Raw genomic sequence first — 16461 nt, forward strand, 5'->3', positions numbered from 1 at the left:
ATTCTGATTTTCACATTGCAGTCCAAATACTCAACCACAGTTTTTCTCCCAGAGGACCCACAACAGTTTTATCTGCTTCGGTTATAGTTTCTTCTTTATTAAACAAAGAAAAGTAAAATGTTGTCAGCCATTGTCTCTTTGTAAAGATCGGGACATTAAAACAGGAGCACATAACTAATATGTCACATTCATTAGACTGAGCAAACAGTTAACTTCATAGGTGTCAGCACAAAGAGTAACAATATCTGCTGCTTATCTTAAATGCAAACACTTCTGATGATTGCAGTGCAAGCAAACTTTTCCAATGTTTCCATCAAAATAACATTCAGCAGATGACCCAATAGATGATTTTTATCATCTGGATCACTGGTTCCCAACATGGGGCCCCCACTAGGGGTCTCCAAAGCCTTGGCCATCAGGCTGCATTTTATTTTATTTTTTAAACATGAACCTGAATGCAAGCTCTATGTAGAGAGGGAACTGCCTCATTCTGCATTAAGGACAGGGTTCAAACAATGGCCAAGCATATGGAAGAAGACAAAATAGAATTGTCCAAAAAAAAGGCACCTATTTAGTATGTATGATTATTTAAAAAGAAAAAAAAAACGATAAGAGTATTAGAAGTCCCTCAAAATAAGAAAAAACTGATCTCTGATGCAACTTTAACAGAAAGTCATCTGTTGAAAATGTGTGCAAATAACTATTTTATACAAACTTCCTGCAGTTACTGGGTTTACTATTTGGGTTATTGTACAATCTCATCTGTTCTGTAATGTTATTGTAATGCATTAAATGTAATATAAAATATCCAGATGTAACTTATTCAGGGGTTGTCAGTTTACTCGACAACAGGGGTCCCTTAAAGAAACAGGCTGCGAACCACTGATCTAGATAAACACAGGCATGTTTTACCATGTGTTCCTTAACTGCTGATATATTCAATTCAACTATGTTTGTCTTTGTCAATAGTTTGTAACATTTTCAATACATACAGTCCAATTACCACATGTTGACATCACAGATAAATCAGATAACACTGAGCTATGCACTGTTATGCACATATGGCTTTGTAGAATTAGGAGATATATTAGACAAATCACAGAGATTGATCCTATTATAACTAAAGCTTTCGTTTACGTATGGTGTAACATTTGTGTCAGAATTCAGACAAATTGAGGTCTGGAGGGACTGTTGAGCTCTACGTCAGGTTGTGACTGAATGGATCTGGTCAAAGTCTCCAGCTGAGTCATGAAACTCTGAATCTCTGCAGCAGAGTTGTGAGTCCAGGCCAGAGGCAGATGGGCAGGAACAGGCACACGATCTGCAACGCCAACACTCCGTCAGAATTCACATAAGAATATTGAAAGAAAAATTGAAAGGGACGTCTCTGTATTTGTCGTGGAAGAAAGTGCCACACGTCATGCTGCCCACCTTGAAAGAACTGCCCGCTGCGTGTTCTGGCAGCAGCTTTGGACAAGGCCAACCACACAACAGTGTCAGCTCCTTGCGCCACACTGCGCAGCCTCTCTCCCATCATCTGGTGAAACTGAGGCATTGATGTAGAAACAGCTGGACACAGGGAAAATCAAACAGGGTGAGTAGTGTGTGTGTACCTTGGGTTTATATTCCCAGCAAAGAGTGACCAACTTGTTTTTTTTTCTACTTCAACAGATGAAGGAGAAGCAAGGTCTCCTCTTCAGACATACTAGAAGTAATTATGAATTTGAAGTTGCAGTAAAAGCCAAACTGAAACTGAAAAGTTCATTTTAAAAAGTGGTTTCACAAGATTCTCTTAAAAATATTAGGGTAATATTTCACAAACTGAAGGTGACAAAAGTATGATTCAAATAAATAAAAATATTTCCTTTAAATATTTTCTTCCACTGTAAATCATTCTAATACATGTTCAGTAAATGTTTACAATAAAGGTGATTTATATCTCATGTCCTCAAAACCACAGCTATTATATATATATATATATATATATATATATATATATATATATATACATACATATATATATATATATACAGATGTAAATATTACACATTTTCGCACATTTTTGCTGAATTATCAAAACAATTCAGTGGTGGCAGGAGTATTCAGATCTTTTACTTTTCACAATTTACAATTTGATAAGATTGAAATCTGAAGAAAAAAATCCTGCATTTAAAACCTTACTTAAGAAAAAATATGTAAATATTATCAACAAAATGTATAACAGCCGAAATGGACTCTGTAAATGTTAAATCATTACATGTTATAATATTTAACTAGGACTGCAAGCAGTACTGAACGGGCCCTCGCAGTACACGCGTGTCGGGGCATGCTGCCGTCGGGGTGTGTGCGTTACAGGGGCCAGTCTATACCACCCCAATGAGTTTCATTGCTTTAAGTGTTATAGTGTGGCCACGGTACCAAATATGAAATTAGACTGCCACCACAGTGCCACCTAGGGGCCGATCAATAAAACCTTAAAGGGTTATCCTCAGGAGGGCATTGACAATAACTGTACCAAGTTTTGTATAATAATGCACAAACTATCCCTTTAATCCTCATACAGTGTCTGAAGGAGGACTCTTAACTGATATGTATAAGTTAGAAGAGGCAGGTAGCAATGATGGAAAGTAACTATGTACATTTACTCAAGTACTGGACTTAAAGTACAATTTTGAGTAAGTTACATTTTATGTAACTTTATACTTCTACTCTACTACATTTTGAGGCAAATATTGTACTTTTTACTCCTCTACATTTAGCTGACAGCTTTAGTTACTTTTCAGGTCAAGATTGAAAATGAAAAACATGATACATTTAAAATGATTACCCATTTTTCTAAATGAAACCACTTAAAAGTTTATTAGGTAGTTAAAATGAGCGGAGTGGAGTCATTTCACAGTGTGGTATTAGTACTTTTACTGAAGTAAAGAATCTGAATACTTCTTCCACCACTGTCCTTTTTACTTCTTTACTTTTTTTTTTACTTTTTAAAAAAAAAAATGTTTTAACTTTGCTTTTAACTTCTTTTTTTTTAACTTGTTTTTTGGACTTTTTTTTTTAAACTTAAAAAAAAAACTTTAAAAAAAACTTTTTTAAACTGTTTTAACTTTTTTAAACTGTTTTAACATGCGCGGCTTTGTTGCGCACTGCGCATGCGCGGCTTTGTAGCGCACTGCGCATGCGCGGCTTTGCAGCGTATTGCGCATGCACGGCTTTGCAGCGTATTGCGCATGCGTGGCTTTACTGCACATGCGCGGCTTTACTGCGCATGCGCAGTATGCTGCGGGACGCGCATGCGCAGGCCGCTGCAAAGCCGCGCATGCGCAGTACGCTACAAAGCCGCGCATGCGCATTGCGAAGCGGGGCCGCGCATGTGCAGTACTCGACCTGAAAAGTTAAAAAAAAGTTTTTAAAAAAGGTTTTAAAAAAAAAGGTTTTAAAAAAAAAATTTTTTTTTAAGTTTTTCAAAAGTTAAAAAAAAGTTAAAAACAGTTAAAAAAAAATAAATAAAAAAAGGGAAAAAAGTTTTTAAAAAAACTAAAAAAAAAAAAGGCAAAAAATAAATAAAAAGTTAAAAGCAAAGTTGCATTTTTTTTTTTTTTAAAGTAGAAAAAAAGTAAAGAAGTAAAAAGGACAGTGGTGGAAGAAGTATTCAGATCCTTTACTTCAGTAAAAGTACTAATACCACACTGTGAAATGACTCCACTCCGCTCATTTTAACTACCTAATAAACTTTTAAGTGGTTTCATTTAGAAAAATGGGTAATCATTTTAAATGTATCATGTTTTTCATTTTCAATCTTGACCTGAAAAGTAACTAAAGCTGTCAGCTAAATGTAGAGGAGTAAAAAGTACAATATTTGCCTCAAAATGTAGTAGAGTAGAAGTATAAAGTTACATAAAATGTAACTTACTCAAAATTGTACTTTAAGTCCAGTACTTGAGTAAATGTACATAGTTACTTTCCATCATTGCTACCTGCCTCTTCTAACTTATACATATCAGTTAAGAGTCCTCCTTCAGACACTGTATGAGGATTAAAGGGATAGTTTGTGCATTATTATACAAAACTTGGTACAGTTATTGTCAATGCCCTCCTGAGGATAACCCTTTAAGGTTTTACTGATCGGCCCCTAGGTGGCACTGTGGTGGCAGTCTAATTTCATATTTGGTACCGTGGCCACACTATAACACTTAAGGCAATGAAATTCATAGGGGTGGTATAGACTGGCCCCTGTAACGCACACATCCCGACGGCAGCATGCCCCAACATGCGTGTACTGCGAGGGCCCGTTCAGTACTGCTTGCAGTCCTAGTTTTTATTCATATTCACACATTAACATATAAGCAATGTTGTAGCTTCCATTAGAATTCATTTTATTCATCTTCGGATGGCTTGTTTATATTTCCAGTAGCACCACCACCATGAGAATAGGCACTATATTTTAAGGACAAATGTGCTCTGTAAGTACAGTATATGTGTAATTTTTTCAAAGAAAAATTATGAGCAGCAGCAATAGTTTTGAGGCGGTTTGGGTGAGCTGCCTGATGAGTCATTACCTGGTGTGTCTACCCAGCCTGGATGCATTGCAGAAAAGTGAATGACTGGGTTAGCTTTGGCCCACTGTTGTGTCAGCACCACCTGCTGTCTCTGAGAAGAAAGGACACGTTCTTACTTCTGTTTAGAAATGTGCCTTTGCAGTTCTCACTTCTTCTGTAGATGCATTTTGTATCACTGTTGTATTTATTAATTATTCTTCAGTTTAATCACATTACATATTCAAATCCAGTGAGACATGCAGTTACTAAGTAAGGGCAACTCGCACACAGGCATAGTTGTTTTATAACTTGGATTACATTCTCCTCTCCTACCTTGTTCTGGGCGTAGACCATAACACCATCAAAGTAGCCCTTTTGTGACTGCAAGTCATCGACTCTTAGTTTCTGTACAAGCATACCTCCTGAGGACACAGTGATCTAACAGGCAGGGAGAAAAGAGACATAGTGTGCTTAGACAACAGCCACTACAGCTTGGACAAAAGTGGCATTATGCTGTCCACATGATGCAGATGAGCACTTTGTTTGCGTGTGTCTGTGTGTGTTCATACCACCCTTGGATCCCGGCTCTTTTGTAGAAGTGGTATAAGAGTCTGGGTGAGGATGTAAACCCCTAAAAAGAGAAAGGAAAAAAAGTCAAATTTAGAAATGTTTCATGTGCAGCAGCTTTGGTCATCAGAGTGAGGTCTCACCCATGGTGTTGGTCGCAAAGTTCTTCTCCAGACCCTCAGAATTTGCCTCTCTCTTGTGCACCATGCATCCTGCGTTATTTATCTGTCATGAAGGAAAATATAGATAAGTCAGTTCATACGGCAACAACATTATGAGCTGATAAAGATTTGTGATCAAGATTAAAAGTCCCTCAATGTAAAAAGTGAGATTTCAACAAAGCAGGTTTAAGTGCTATAAATACTGTGAAAGTATTGAAAACCCATGGAGAAATGCACACAGCCCGTATTCTTTAAGGAGCTGTCAGGACTTTTTTTGTATGGTTATGATGTCACAACTACATTATATATCAAGCCATTCAGGAACAGTGCTGGGCTTTGAAGCCAATTTGACAAAGTGTCAACTGTGAAATTACAACTTCAGAATTCCTCACATGATGCCATGGGGCCCAAAAACACTTCCCATAGACTTACATTATGAAAGAGTTGTTTATAGGTCAGAATTATTATTTTTTTAACATCAACAGGCCTTATTTAAATCATTCTAGAAGTCTGTCTTCAAGTTGATGTTGTTCAGTAATGGCGGGTAGGTTAAAAAAAATGCTGCTACAGTGCAGTTACAGGCTGCAATAATGGTCCCAGAAACACTGGCCAATCAGAATGGGCATTTGATCTCTTCAAAGAGACAGGCGCTAAAATTGAATGTTTTAGACAGAGGGAAATTGCAGGTATATTTAGACAGACAGTATGAGGAAAAAAATGTTTTTGAACATTAAAGCATGTAAACAGGTTTTAGTATAAAACTTTAATTCAGGTATAAACCTTAAAAAATTAGCCCAATATGTCCCCTTTAAGGGAGAGACCTACCAACACGTTCAAGGATGAATACTGCTTCTTAAAGGCCTCTGCAAACTCCCAGACTTTGCATGTCTCTGACATGTCCACAATATGGATGTACACTTCCTAGAATAATCAGATACATATCAGTCTCTTACACAAATCATACGATATATGTTAGTCATGGTCAAGGAGAACAACACTCACCGTATTCCCTGACTCACTAACAATGTCCACTCTGGCTTCTTCTGCTTTATCTCGGTTCCTACACACCATGTGGATTGTCCCACCTGAAAACAAAACATCAACGTTTATTTGCTATTAATAAGAACCCTTAGACAGAGAGCATACCTTTTTTTTTTTATTATTTTGCTTTTTTTTTGTTGTATTATACCTTTCTTGGCTATAGCCATGGCTGTTGCCTTGCCAATTCCACTGTTGGCTCCAGTAATCATAAAAGACCTTCCCACAACGCACACATCCAGGTCCTGGGGATCAAAGTGTCTAAATGCTGCCTCATATCCTTTCCTATAGCCACATGGAAGAAAAACACACTAATAAATATTAGCAATTTTTTAATTCTTTAAATTTTAATTTCAGTCGAGTCAGGTGATGTGAATGTCATCATCAAGACACATCAGCTGTCAATGAAACGATTGTAATTGTAAATAAAGGGCAGCTTGTGTGGTGATGTGTGCCATCCGGTGATCAGACCGTAGATAGTAGATATTACTCTGTTGATCATTGTTAGATAAATTACATAAAATACATTTAATAAACAATTATTTTCAGTCAACAAGTAGGTAATAATAATTTAATAAAATAATAATTTAGACTATATACTGTATACACTTACTGACAAAGCACTCCCTGACAACATTTTCTTATGATATCTAGATAAGCTCCAAAATAAAAGACCCGCTATGTTGACTGACCTTGTATATTGGTTGATTCCATTCAAAAACCAGATTGCATTTCGGTACAGAGACATGTCATCAACTGGATAACAATCCCAAGAAGAGCACTATCTTGCCGGTCCTTGCCAACCACTGTAACAGATCAGCATCACATGAAGCAGTCAGAGAGGGAGCACTTGCTGCTCTCTGCCGACTCTGTTTGGAAATAACAGTTAAACACTCACCCTGGCAGTCAAGTCAAGTGACAGCCAGTGAGTTAAAGTTTTATCAGCTCATTCATTAAAATGCTCTGTACACATCACGTGGTAGATCTTTAACGGCAGCGATGGGCTTCATCCCTGTAAAACAAACCTACTTTAACCAATCCAGATGCTGGCGAGGTGTGTTGGTGGTGACGCGTCCAGCAGGCACCGCTCCTCCCGGCGGCCAGGAGGGCGGAGTTACCCAACTTTCACACCGACTGCTGGAGTGAACGACGGACAGATATGTGTTCAGCCGGACCAGTTGACCCTTTGTGAGGGTCAAAGTGCTTATTTTGTAATTTTTTGATAGCGTTTATTGCTCTCGGCGCAGCGTCAAAATGGTAAGTTTCTGTTGTTTGTTTTCTACGCATGTCTGAGGCTGTTAGATAGCGTCAGGCGGTTCACCTGTTGCACCTGTTGTCGCTAACAGGTAGCTAAAGCTAGAAACTACACCTTTAAGCCACTTTTTTTTTACACCGAGGCCCGTTTGTTCCTGTCAGGCCGCCAAGCAGCAGCTGCATTTGGTTTCTATTGCGAGGTTTTATTGTGTTTATTGCGTGTATTCACAGAAGCGACAGCCGGAAGTAAGGTGTACTATTCCCCAACCGGTCCCCTTAGTGAAACAGGTTTCGTCACTTTGCGTCGAGTCCTGCCCTGGTGGCAGTTCAACGCTTTCCATATTAATTTGCCTATGGGCTAGGATCGGATACACACCTGGAAATACCAGTATGAGGACTGGTAGGCTTTCTGGTTTTCTGTGACAAGGTGTAATATGGTTTTGTTATCCTGGTGATGTCTTTCTGGCTGTTAGGAAACCCATTTCCGCAAAAAAAAAAAAAAAAGAGGGAATAAAAATAGTAAGATGATAACTTAGCCTTGTGATGAGAAGAAACTATCGAAATAATATCAATATAATGACTTGTATCTAAAAAATGATAATCGTTCTCAAAAGATAACAACTAATTTTTAAATACTGGCCCATTATTTTGAGAAAGTCTCTCTTTTTGTTTTGTCATTATTTAAAAATAATACGTCAGTAATTTGGGTTACTGTTATTATTTCGAGAAAGACTTCATTATGTTGAGATACTATGTTATTGTTATTATTATGATGCTACGTTATAATTTTTGATGTACTACGTCACTATTTGAGATACCAAATCATTAATTTGATATACTTTATTTATTTCAAGAAAGTTGAAAGAAAGTATATCTTTAAGAAAGGTTCTCCTTATTTTTGCGATACTAAGTCTTTATTTTTGAGAAAAGTTTTTCATTATAATTACTACTGTGCTTCTTGAGTGTTCTTTTTCTGTCCACTTCACAGTAAAAACACATTTTTGTGAAAATCAATTAAACTGGCATTCTTCTAAAAATCCTTACAAAGTTAGAGAAAATATGTCCGCACTGTACAACAACATCCCATAGTTAATGTATTGTTTTCTTCATCAATGCATTGAATCTATGTGTTTTGTTGTGTGATACATTCAATCCTAAAAAATCCTTTTATAATGGCTGCAGCATCACAACACATGGAATATAATATCCTGTGTATTACAATATTCAGACACCCTTATAATAACTCTCTTATTAGCTCTTTGTGTTTTGTTGCATAACTTGATTTTAGAAATATACCTTTCACTTTTCAAGCCAGTAATCTCAAATTTCTCTCAGAGGTGCGACACAAAACACCCTCTATCTTTAGACCATTAATCAAAAAGAAAGTCCATTCATCCTAATAGCCTCTCTTAAATCAACAATGAGAGGAAGACTTAAAGGAAACTGTGTGTCAGTGTGATTCCGATAGAGATGGGGGAAAATTAATGTCTATTTTGATTTGTAGCCAAATCTATTCCCAATTCTAGGAAGCACATTCTGTAAACATCCGAAATCCAACTTCTGAACTCTCTTGAAAATCACGTGTAGGAAACTCCAGAGCTACCTCTTCCTCAATCGTTTGTGACCTTCACATTTCTGCCTGTCAAGCCTTTCCCCCCTCTTTAGTGATGTGTTTGGTCAGTGTAGTTACTCTTTAATAACAGCAGTGCACCACTCGTTTGACCCTTGGTTTGTGTGCTAGAGGGTAGTTAATAATGTCTTCTGTGTGCAGACGTGTGTGTATGTGTACATGCATGCATGCATGCATCACGGTTGCCCCTCTAACCCTGCCGTGTGTCTGTGCTGTTAGATGCGATTCCTGCTGCTCTTCAGTCGCCAGGGGAAGCTGCGTCTGCAGAAGTGGTTCACCCCCATGTCAGAGCGTGAGAAGAAGAAGATCACCAGGGACATGACCACCATGGTATTGGCACGGCAACCACGCTCTTGTAACTTCCTGCACTGGAAAGACCTGAAGATTATTTACAAGAGGTGGGTGCTGCCCCTGCATGTTTGTTTAACTGGTTTAGACCGATTTACAGGACCACCAGTCTCTCTGTCTACTTACAGTTTCACTTGCTCTATATCTTTTATAACTCCTCTCTATTTATGACAGCTGAGAGTCATCACTGTGTCACCTTTTCCTCAGGTATGCAAGCTTGTATTTCTGCTTGGGCATAGAGAACCAGGAGAATGAGCTGATAGCCCTGGAGGTTATTCATCGCTACGTGGAGCTGCTGGACAAATACTTTGGCAATGTATTGCATTGTGTTTCCATCTCTTTTAATCAATATAAAACTGTAGCCTCAAGGGTAGCTCATAAAATGTGATGGTAGCTTAAATCAAGACCATGTTGAAGGGATACTTCACCTGCAAAATGACCTTTTTTTTAACATCAGTAACTCACCCCTTGTTACCTTCAAATCTTAAAGAAAATGCTGTTTTTTTCACATGCCATCATGTTGAATAAAATAATCCAAATACTGAGAAAATCCTCGATGAACTGCAAAACTACGGCTGGGTCCAACATTCCAGACTAACATGCTATTTAGCATGTTAAGTAGAATGCTAGATTTATTCGTATGTCTGAAACCAATAGTACAATAGCCAATTCCATTCTTAACCTGGTGAAATAGACACTACACTGGCATAAATGTGATTCAGTAATGATAATGATGTTCATAACAGACAATGGTGGAGAGTAACCAAGGCCTAATATATTTATTTTATGTTATACTTGATTTTAGTTGCCTTTTGTATTTTGCCAATGCTTGATCTGCATGTGTGTGATTCTGATATCTTATTTTGAAACCATATACTACTTCTCTCAGGAAGTGACATCATAATTTCAGCTCAGTGCATCCCAAAAAAAGAACATACTACTGTTTAAGTACATAAAAGTATGTTATACAATAGTACGCATATTAAGCATGTGTTGCATAGTATGTGATTTTGGATGCAGCACATCAAAACGTTAGGTTACAAGGGTAACCCTGGTTCTCTGACAACCGAGTGAGGTATCTCACTGTGTGATGCACCCTCCCACAACTCATGCGGTATAATCCTCATCAAGTCTCATTTATCCAGTAGTATGCTCAGTTCTTCCCAAACACTTAAACAGCATAAACTGTCTCACGCTTGCTACGGTGGGCTACTTGTTCATGCAAAACATAAATGAGACTCAAACTGCACATAGCATGTGACACTTTGTAAATGGATGTTTTGATAAAGTTTTGCTGTTTTACGCGGCCCCAAATTAACTTCTATTCATCAAGAATTTTTCGCTGTTTTTGTATTTGACACCTCAAGAGTCCAAGAATCTGATATACAAATGGTCATTTTGTAGGTGATGTGTTCCTTAAACTGTTCATATTATGCTTTACATAGCAGCTTGAAGAAGAAATATAAGCAATCTAAGCACATTTTGCACTGTTTTATAATAATGACAATAACCTCCTCCCAGGTGTGTGAGCTGGACATAATCTTTAACTTTGAGAAGGCCTATTTTATCCTGGATGAGTTTCTAATGGGAGGCGAAATACAAGAAACCTCTAAACAAATAGTGAATCGCTGCATTGAGGCTTCAGACATGCTGCAGGAGGTGAGATGCTCTGACACACTCTCATACACTCAAACACAAAACAACACAAGGCGTGGCTTGCATCTGTGGTGCGAGCGTGTGACATCTGTTGCATGGCTCGACATAACTAAAGAAACGGTGGTTTGAATGTAGCCTAGTGTTGATTGTATCTTTTTTTAAAATCTCGGCTGTGGGGTACTTAGACAGATCCAGATAGCTGAAACTGGTTCTTTATAACACTTATCATGAATCAAGCTCCAGTATGGGAACTTGTTCGAGTGTGTGTGTATGTGTGTGTGTGAATTTACAACAAGTATTCAGCGTCATAATGAGTTCAATTAACAGTGGTGCTGAGTCTCGGGTGTGCCTTTCTTTCTCATAGCTTATAGGCTTCTAGTCATTAGCTCCTTTTTGTGTAGATTTGTGTTTGTGCTGCTGTTTCTCTCCCCCTTCTGTGTGTGTATCTCTCTCTCACTCTGGCAGTGTTTTTGCGAGTGAGAGACAGATTTCCCTGGAACGCGGCGTAGGTTTAGTGTTTGGCTGATGCTTCCCCGCTCCCCCTGTAGGTTCATGGCTCTGCGTGGTACAGTAGTTAACTGGGGTGTGTTGTTCTGTGCTTCTGAGTAGGGCTGACTAACACTTTTTAATCAAGAGTTGGATTATGTGCAGCGTAGCCTCCCATTCATTTTGACCATTATCGCTTCAGGATGACAGCAGTGAGTGGTATGAGGTGGAGCTGTTTGGATGACCTTGAATATGGACAGAAAGGTTAGATGTTCTGCTTGTGTTAGTTGGTGTGCTCAGCACTTAATATCAGGTGGTGTGTAGACGTGTGCCTGTGAATAATAATCATAGCATAATGCAACTTTACAAGTTGTAGAAGCTGATTTTTAAACTAAACTCTTTGTGCTTTTTTTTCCCCAGACCATGGAGGAGTATATGAGCAAACCTGCATTTTAACCCGTGGGACAAAGAGCATAAAGGAAGCGCGGGGAGGAATACAGGAACCAAAATGTACTGTATAAGAGTCAAAGGAGTTTCTGAATATGGATATGGAAATGACTTCGATTCTGTTGCACATTTTCAAAAGAAGAAATGGGCCTATTGAATGTCTGCTCGCCTTCTGCCTGAAGCTTTGCTGCGATGTAACTGCATTTGAGAGTAAGTCTAATACTTCTTCAGAGTCATGCGCTCAACTGAAGGAAGGGGGAGGGGGTTTTTTTCACACTGAATGCAGTTATTGAAATGTAAATGAAGTAGCAATAGAGGATCGGGGATGTAAAGAATGATTTTGAATTTTAGTCTATAATTTAGTAATGTAATAATATAATGGAAGTGAATGATTTTATTCCAAAAGTACAACCAATTGATTTTGGAAAAAATGTGCTAAACTGCAACTCCAGTTCATAACTATATATATATATGTATATATATATATATAAAAAAACATAATCCCAGTCTAAAAATTAACAGATTTCCAGAGATTGAAGTGAGAGTGATAATGATGAATTTCTACTGTTTAAAAAAAATCTGAATAGTCTGTTTCATGTGTGGGATAATTAGTGGGAGTTGTTGCAAGTGTGGGTGTGAATGTCACTTTTTTTATTATGTGCAATTTATAATATGATGTCTGAGCTTATGATTAAAATGTGTATTTTGATAAACAGTCTGATTCGAGTAATAATTCTTACCCCAATTGTGTATCTGAAATTACCAATTTTTTAAAAATGTGTTTGTAAAATGTGGTATTATCAACATGATTTTAAAAGTTGTTTGACTGACCTTTGCTGTATAGTGTATAGTGTGTTTTTAATAAGGCAACACAACTCAGCAAGAAGAAAAATAATACCGCTGATGCTTTATTCATCTGTGATTCATCACACATTATTGAACATGTACAAAATGGTTTAAAAATGAGCATACATAGCACAACCACTGGTAGGCCAACAATACAGAGCTTCGCAGTATGAAAGGGTTGGAAGGCAGGCGACGGTCTGATAATTAGACTTGGAAATAATTATCCATAATAATAACATTAAATCCACTAACCCTGAATATATCACGAGTCACAACAACACTCGTTCTCAGTCCGGCACGCTGCCCTAACGAAAAGTCCCTATAATATTCCAATAGTACCCCTGTCAGTATACTGTGTTCTTGTGTTTTTAAAGGCCCAGTCAGCATTATAGTTTACAGATATATTCACATATGCAAATGTATAGTTTGACATAGATGAAAATAAGTTTTTTACCATTACTCAGTTGATTATAATTGAAAATAACTGCCTGTTTACAACACCATTAATGTAAACAAACCTTTAACAACATCACAAAACTTTAATAACTTTGATTTTATTCTGATGTTAAAATCAAAAGTGTTTTGAGGATACTTTTTCTCCTTTTATGCACAGACTGCACCCTTAATCTCCTATGATATCAATATAATATTTCTATAATGTTTCTTGCAGCAAGTAGGGACTAGAATATTTTAAACGTTTTGGACCTGTAAGATTGCTATAGTTCATTTTCGTTAGGGTGATATTACCAGCTATAGGTCATATGATAGAAATTTGTAAACTAGATCACGTCCACCAAACTTTATTTTTGAGACAGTATAAATACTATATTCATAATTTCGTGCGTCTTGCAGGGCATCAGGCTACATCCCAGCCACTGGTTTTTCACGGTGCTCCTCCTCTTCATTCACGGTCTGTGGAGCCGAGGTCTTGGCCGTGATCTCCTCTTTCCCCTGCATCTCTGTGGGCTCAACTTTCTCCTCAGTGGCCACCTCGGTTTCTCTCTTCGCCATTGGCCTTTTTTCAGTGTCCGCTTGCCCCAAGTAGTCCTTCATCACGCGCTCGTACAGCTCGTAGGGGAACTGCCCCTTCAGCTGCGCCTGGGTGTCCCTCTTGGAGACGGTGTTGGGGTACTCTGTGAGGATTTTGGCCGCCAGGTAGGTCGTCACCTCGTCTTCCACGTCGCCACCATCATCGTCATCATCAGCGACATCAGACTGGCGTTTCAGGGGCATCTTGTTGAGCTCGGATAAGAAGAGGTTCTCTCTGCGCCCGGATGGAGGAGGGATTTTAACTGGACCTGAATTGACAACAGGATTGGACGCCACTGGGATTCTGTCCGAGGAGGGAGACGTCTTCATGGGCCTCTGCAACACAGGATACTCGTTACTGATCGTCTCCACGCCGATGATGTCCAAAACGTCCTCGCTGTCCATGTCATCAGGGACGGGCTTGCTCTTCAGAGGGAGTCTGCGGCTGTAGTACCTGATCTTAGGAGCCTGGCCGGTGGTGTAGCGAGCTGAGCCTTGGGGGTCGCGGTGCAGCTTCCTGAGCTCCTCTGTGAGCAGCATATCGATAAGGTCCTGCGGGGGGACGTGGAGCTTCAGGGACAGCTGCAGCAACTCCTTCACTGTCCGAGGATCCAAGATGGAGGGGCGGATCAGTCTCTTTCTCTGCTCTCCGGTCTTGTCCCTCTTCTGCGTCTGATCGGTCATCTCCAGGACCTTCAACAGGTAGTAGTCTACCAGCTTGGTGTCGTCGTCACCCTCCTCTTGGTTCGCCCGGCGTTGCATCTCCTCCCTCTCTGCTTCCTCCTGCTCACCGAGCGCCCTGTCCATTTCTTCGTGGCTCCCGTTGACCATCTCCTCCGTCTCCTCCCTCTCCTCCACGGGGACCCATTCCTCTCCTCCGGCCACATCCTCATAGGCCTGGCTCCTCAGGCTGAACCCGTCCTCTTCCTCATCATCGTCATCCCCGAACACGTCTCTCTTCTGGCCACCGAGTGTGGGCATCCTCCCAAGCTCTTCAAAGATGGAGCGTAAATTGGCGAGGCTCTGGGGTGTGTACTGCTCATCCAGGTCCTCCGTGGCCCGCTTGGACGCGTCAGTGTTCTCCTCGTCCTCAAACATCAGCGGGTATTTTTTGTGGGGTCTGGGGAAGTTGCCGTAGTCTGCCGGTGGGCTTTCGGGCGCTTCAGTCTCTTTGGTGCGGTGCCTGTGCGTGCGGCGGTCGTTCCGGGGCGCAGAGACGGGGCTCATCTTCGCTTCTTTTCCGGCCCGATCCTGCAGAGACTTGAGCAGGGCTTTCATCAGCTGCTCAGCGGTAATGTCCTGCCTCTGCATGCTGGGAGCCGGCTGGCGGTCCCCGGGATTCTCGTCCTGCTGCGAGGCGAGCTGGAGCAGGACCCTGAACTTTTCCACCTCGTCGTAATCCACGGGTTCAGGCCGGCCCCCGTTCCTCTGCTTCAGGTTCTCTATGTACTCCAGGGCTTTGATCATGTCGGAGCTGGGCGGGTAGGCAGCCGGCTGTCCCTCACTCTCCCCGCCCCGGAGCCTGTAGTGGCGGGGGAGAGACGCAGCCTGCACGGCGCATCCATGGAGGAGGACGGCGAGCAGGACCACGGCTTCCCCCGCGGGCAACTTGTGGTGGAAATGCAGCATTATAGGCAGTTTATTACCTGCAAATGAAGAGAAAATAATATCAGTAAAGGAATAAACAAAATATGCCAAATTTAAGAGGATTTCTACTAATATATAGGCCTATATTATTATTATTATTTACATTAAATTAGGCCTACTCGCGCATAAACGTGCAGTGTGTTTTTATCCGGGATTTATGCCTATCAGGGAGCTACGCTCCGCAAATTGAAAGATACGATGCTGTGCGTGAGGAGATCACTGGATGACTCATTCCCCGCGTTGTTACGGGCAACCTCAACATCCGATTCCCCCATAACAGCACAAACAGCACATTAAAAACATTCCCTTCATCGTTATTTTACCACATCAACATCACATTGAAATAATCGATGGTTGAGGACGCGCGTTTTTATCACATTGATAACCCATTCTGACAGAAAGTGTCGAGATCTGCGAGAAACGACTGCGAAAAACAACAATTTTCTTCCAATCTAAGACAATTAGATATTCACTTTAGCTATTAAAAAATGTATAAAAACATTTAAAAATATATGTGTCTTACCTTTGGCAATAAAGCTCAGACAGCAGTGAAGGTGTATGGCATCTCCTCAGGAGCGGAGCTGTTCTCTTCTGTTTTCAGCACTTGGACAGCTCCCCTCGTTATATGAGGCAACACCTGACTACCGCGTCATCACATAACACACGCAATAGCCGGTCCTAAAAAATCCATATAAATGATTCAGGTTTATGATATGGCATACTAAAAAGCTCGCTGCATTAAAAATAGTTCTCTGTGCTGGCAGTTGACTGGAAAGATCTTTAAGATCTATTTTGTGCAGGGCAGCTCTCTCAC

The 16461-nt window shown here is 40.0% G+C and overlaps 3 protein-coding genes across 4 annotated transcripts; 1 reads left to right on the plus strand and 2 right to left on the minus strand.

Moving 5' to 3' along the window:
• Window positions 1-76: 76 nt before the first annotated feature.
• On the minus strand, window positions 77-8060 carry LOC131980639 (dehydrogenase/reductase SDR family member 12-like). Of its 2 annotated transcripts, none has more exons than XM_059344915.1 (11): window positions 7935-8060; window positions 6997-7110; window positions 6456-6589; window positions 6269-6351; window positions 6092-6187; window positions 5249-5330; window positions 5108-5169; window positions 4872-4976; window positions 4560-4650; window positions 1432-1569; window positions 77-1321 (listed from the first exon to the last, which is right to left on the minus strand). In XM_059344915.1, the coding sequence occupies exons 2-11, from the start codon at window positions 7050-7052 to the stop codon at window positions 1164-1166; spliced, it is 1005 nt and encodes a 334-aa protein (XP_059200898.1). In that variant the 5' UTR covers window positions 7053-7110; window positions 7935-8060; the 3' UTR covers window positions 77-1163. The 2 variants fall into 2 exon arrangements, with proteins under 2 accessions (XP_059200898.1, XP_059200897.1); XM_059344914.1 differs by lacking the exon at window positions 7935-8060 and adding an exon at window positions 7203-7323.
• On the plus strand, window positions 7408-12605 carry ap1s3b (adaptor related protein complex 1 subunit sigma 3b). The gene is made up of 5 exons (XM_059344916.1): window positions 7408-7561; window positions 9408-9586; window positions 9744-9852; window positions 11058-11195; window positions 12099-12605. The coding sequence occupies exons 1-5, from the start codon at window positions 7559-7561 to the stop codon at window positions 12132-12134; spliced, it is 465 nt and encodes a 154-aa protein (XP_059200899.1). The 5' UTR covers window positions 7408-7558; the 3' UTR covers window positions 12135-12605.
• Window positions 12606-13012: 407 nt separating this feature from the next.
• scg2b (secretogranin II b) lies at window positions 13013-16371 on the minus strand. Its single transcript, XM_059344666.1, has 2 exons — window positions 16171-16371; window positions 13013-15646 (listed from the first exon to the last, which is right to left on the minus strand). Exon 2 carries the CDS (start codon window positions 15627-15629, stop codon window positions 13833-13835), a length of 1797 nt encoding a protein of 598 aa, XP_059200649.1. The 5' UTR covers window positions 15630-15646; window positions 16171-16371; the 3' UTR covers window positions 13013-13832.
• Window positions 16372-16461: the final 90 nt, after the last annotated feature.

This window comes from Centropristis striata, chromosome 11 (genome assembly GCF_030273125.1).
Source record: "Centropristis striata isolate RG_2023a ecotype Rhode Island chromosome 11, C.striata_1.0, whole genome shotgun sequence".
NCBI classification, from domain to species: Eukaryota; Metazoa; Chordata; class Actinopteri; order Perciformes; family Serranidae; genus Centropristis; species Centropristis striata.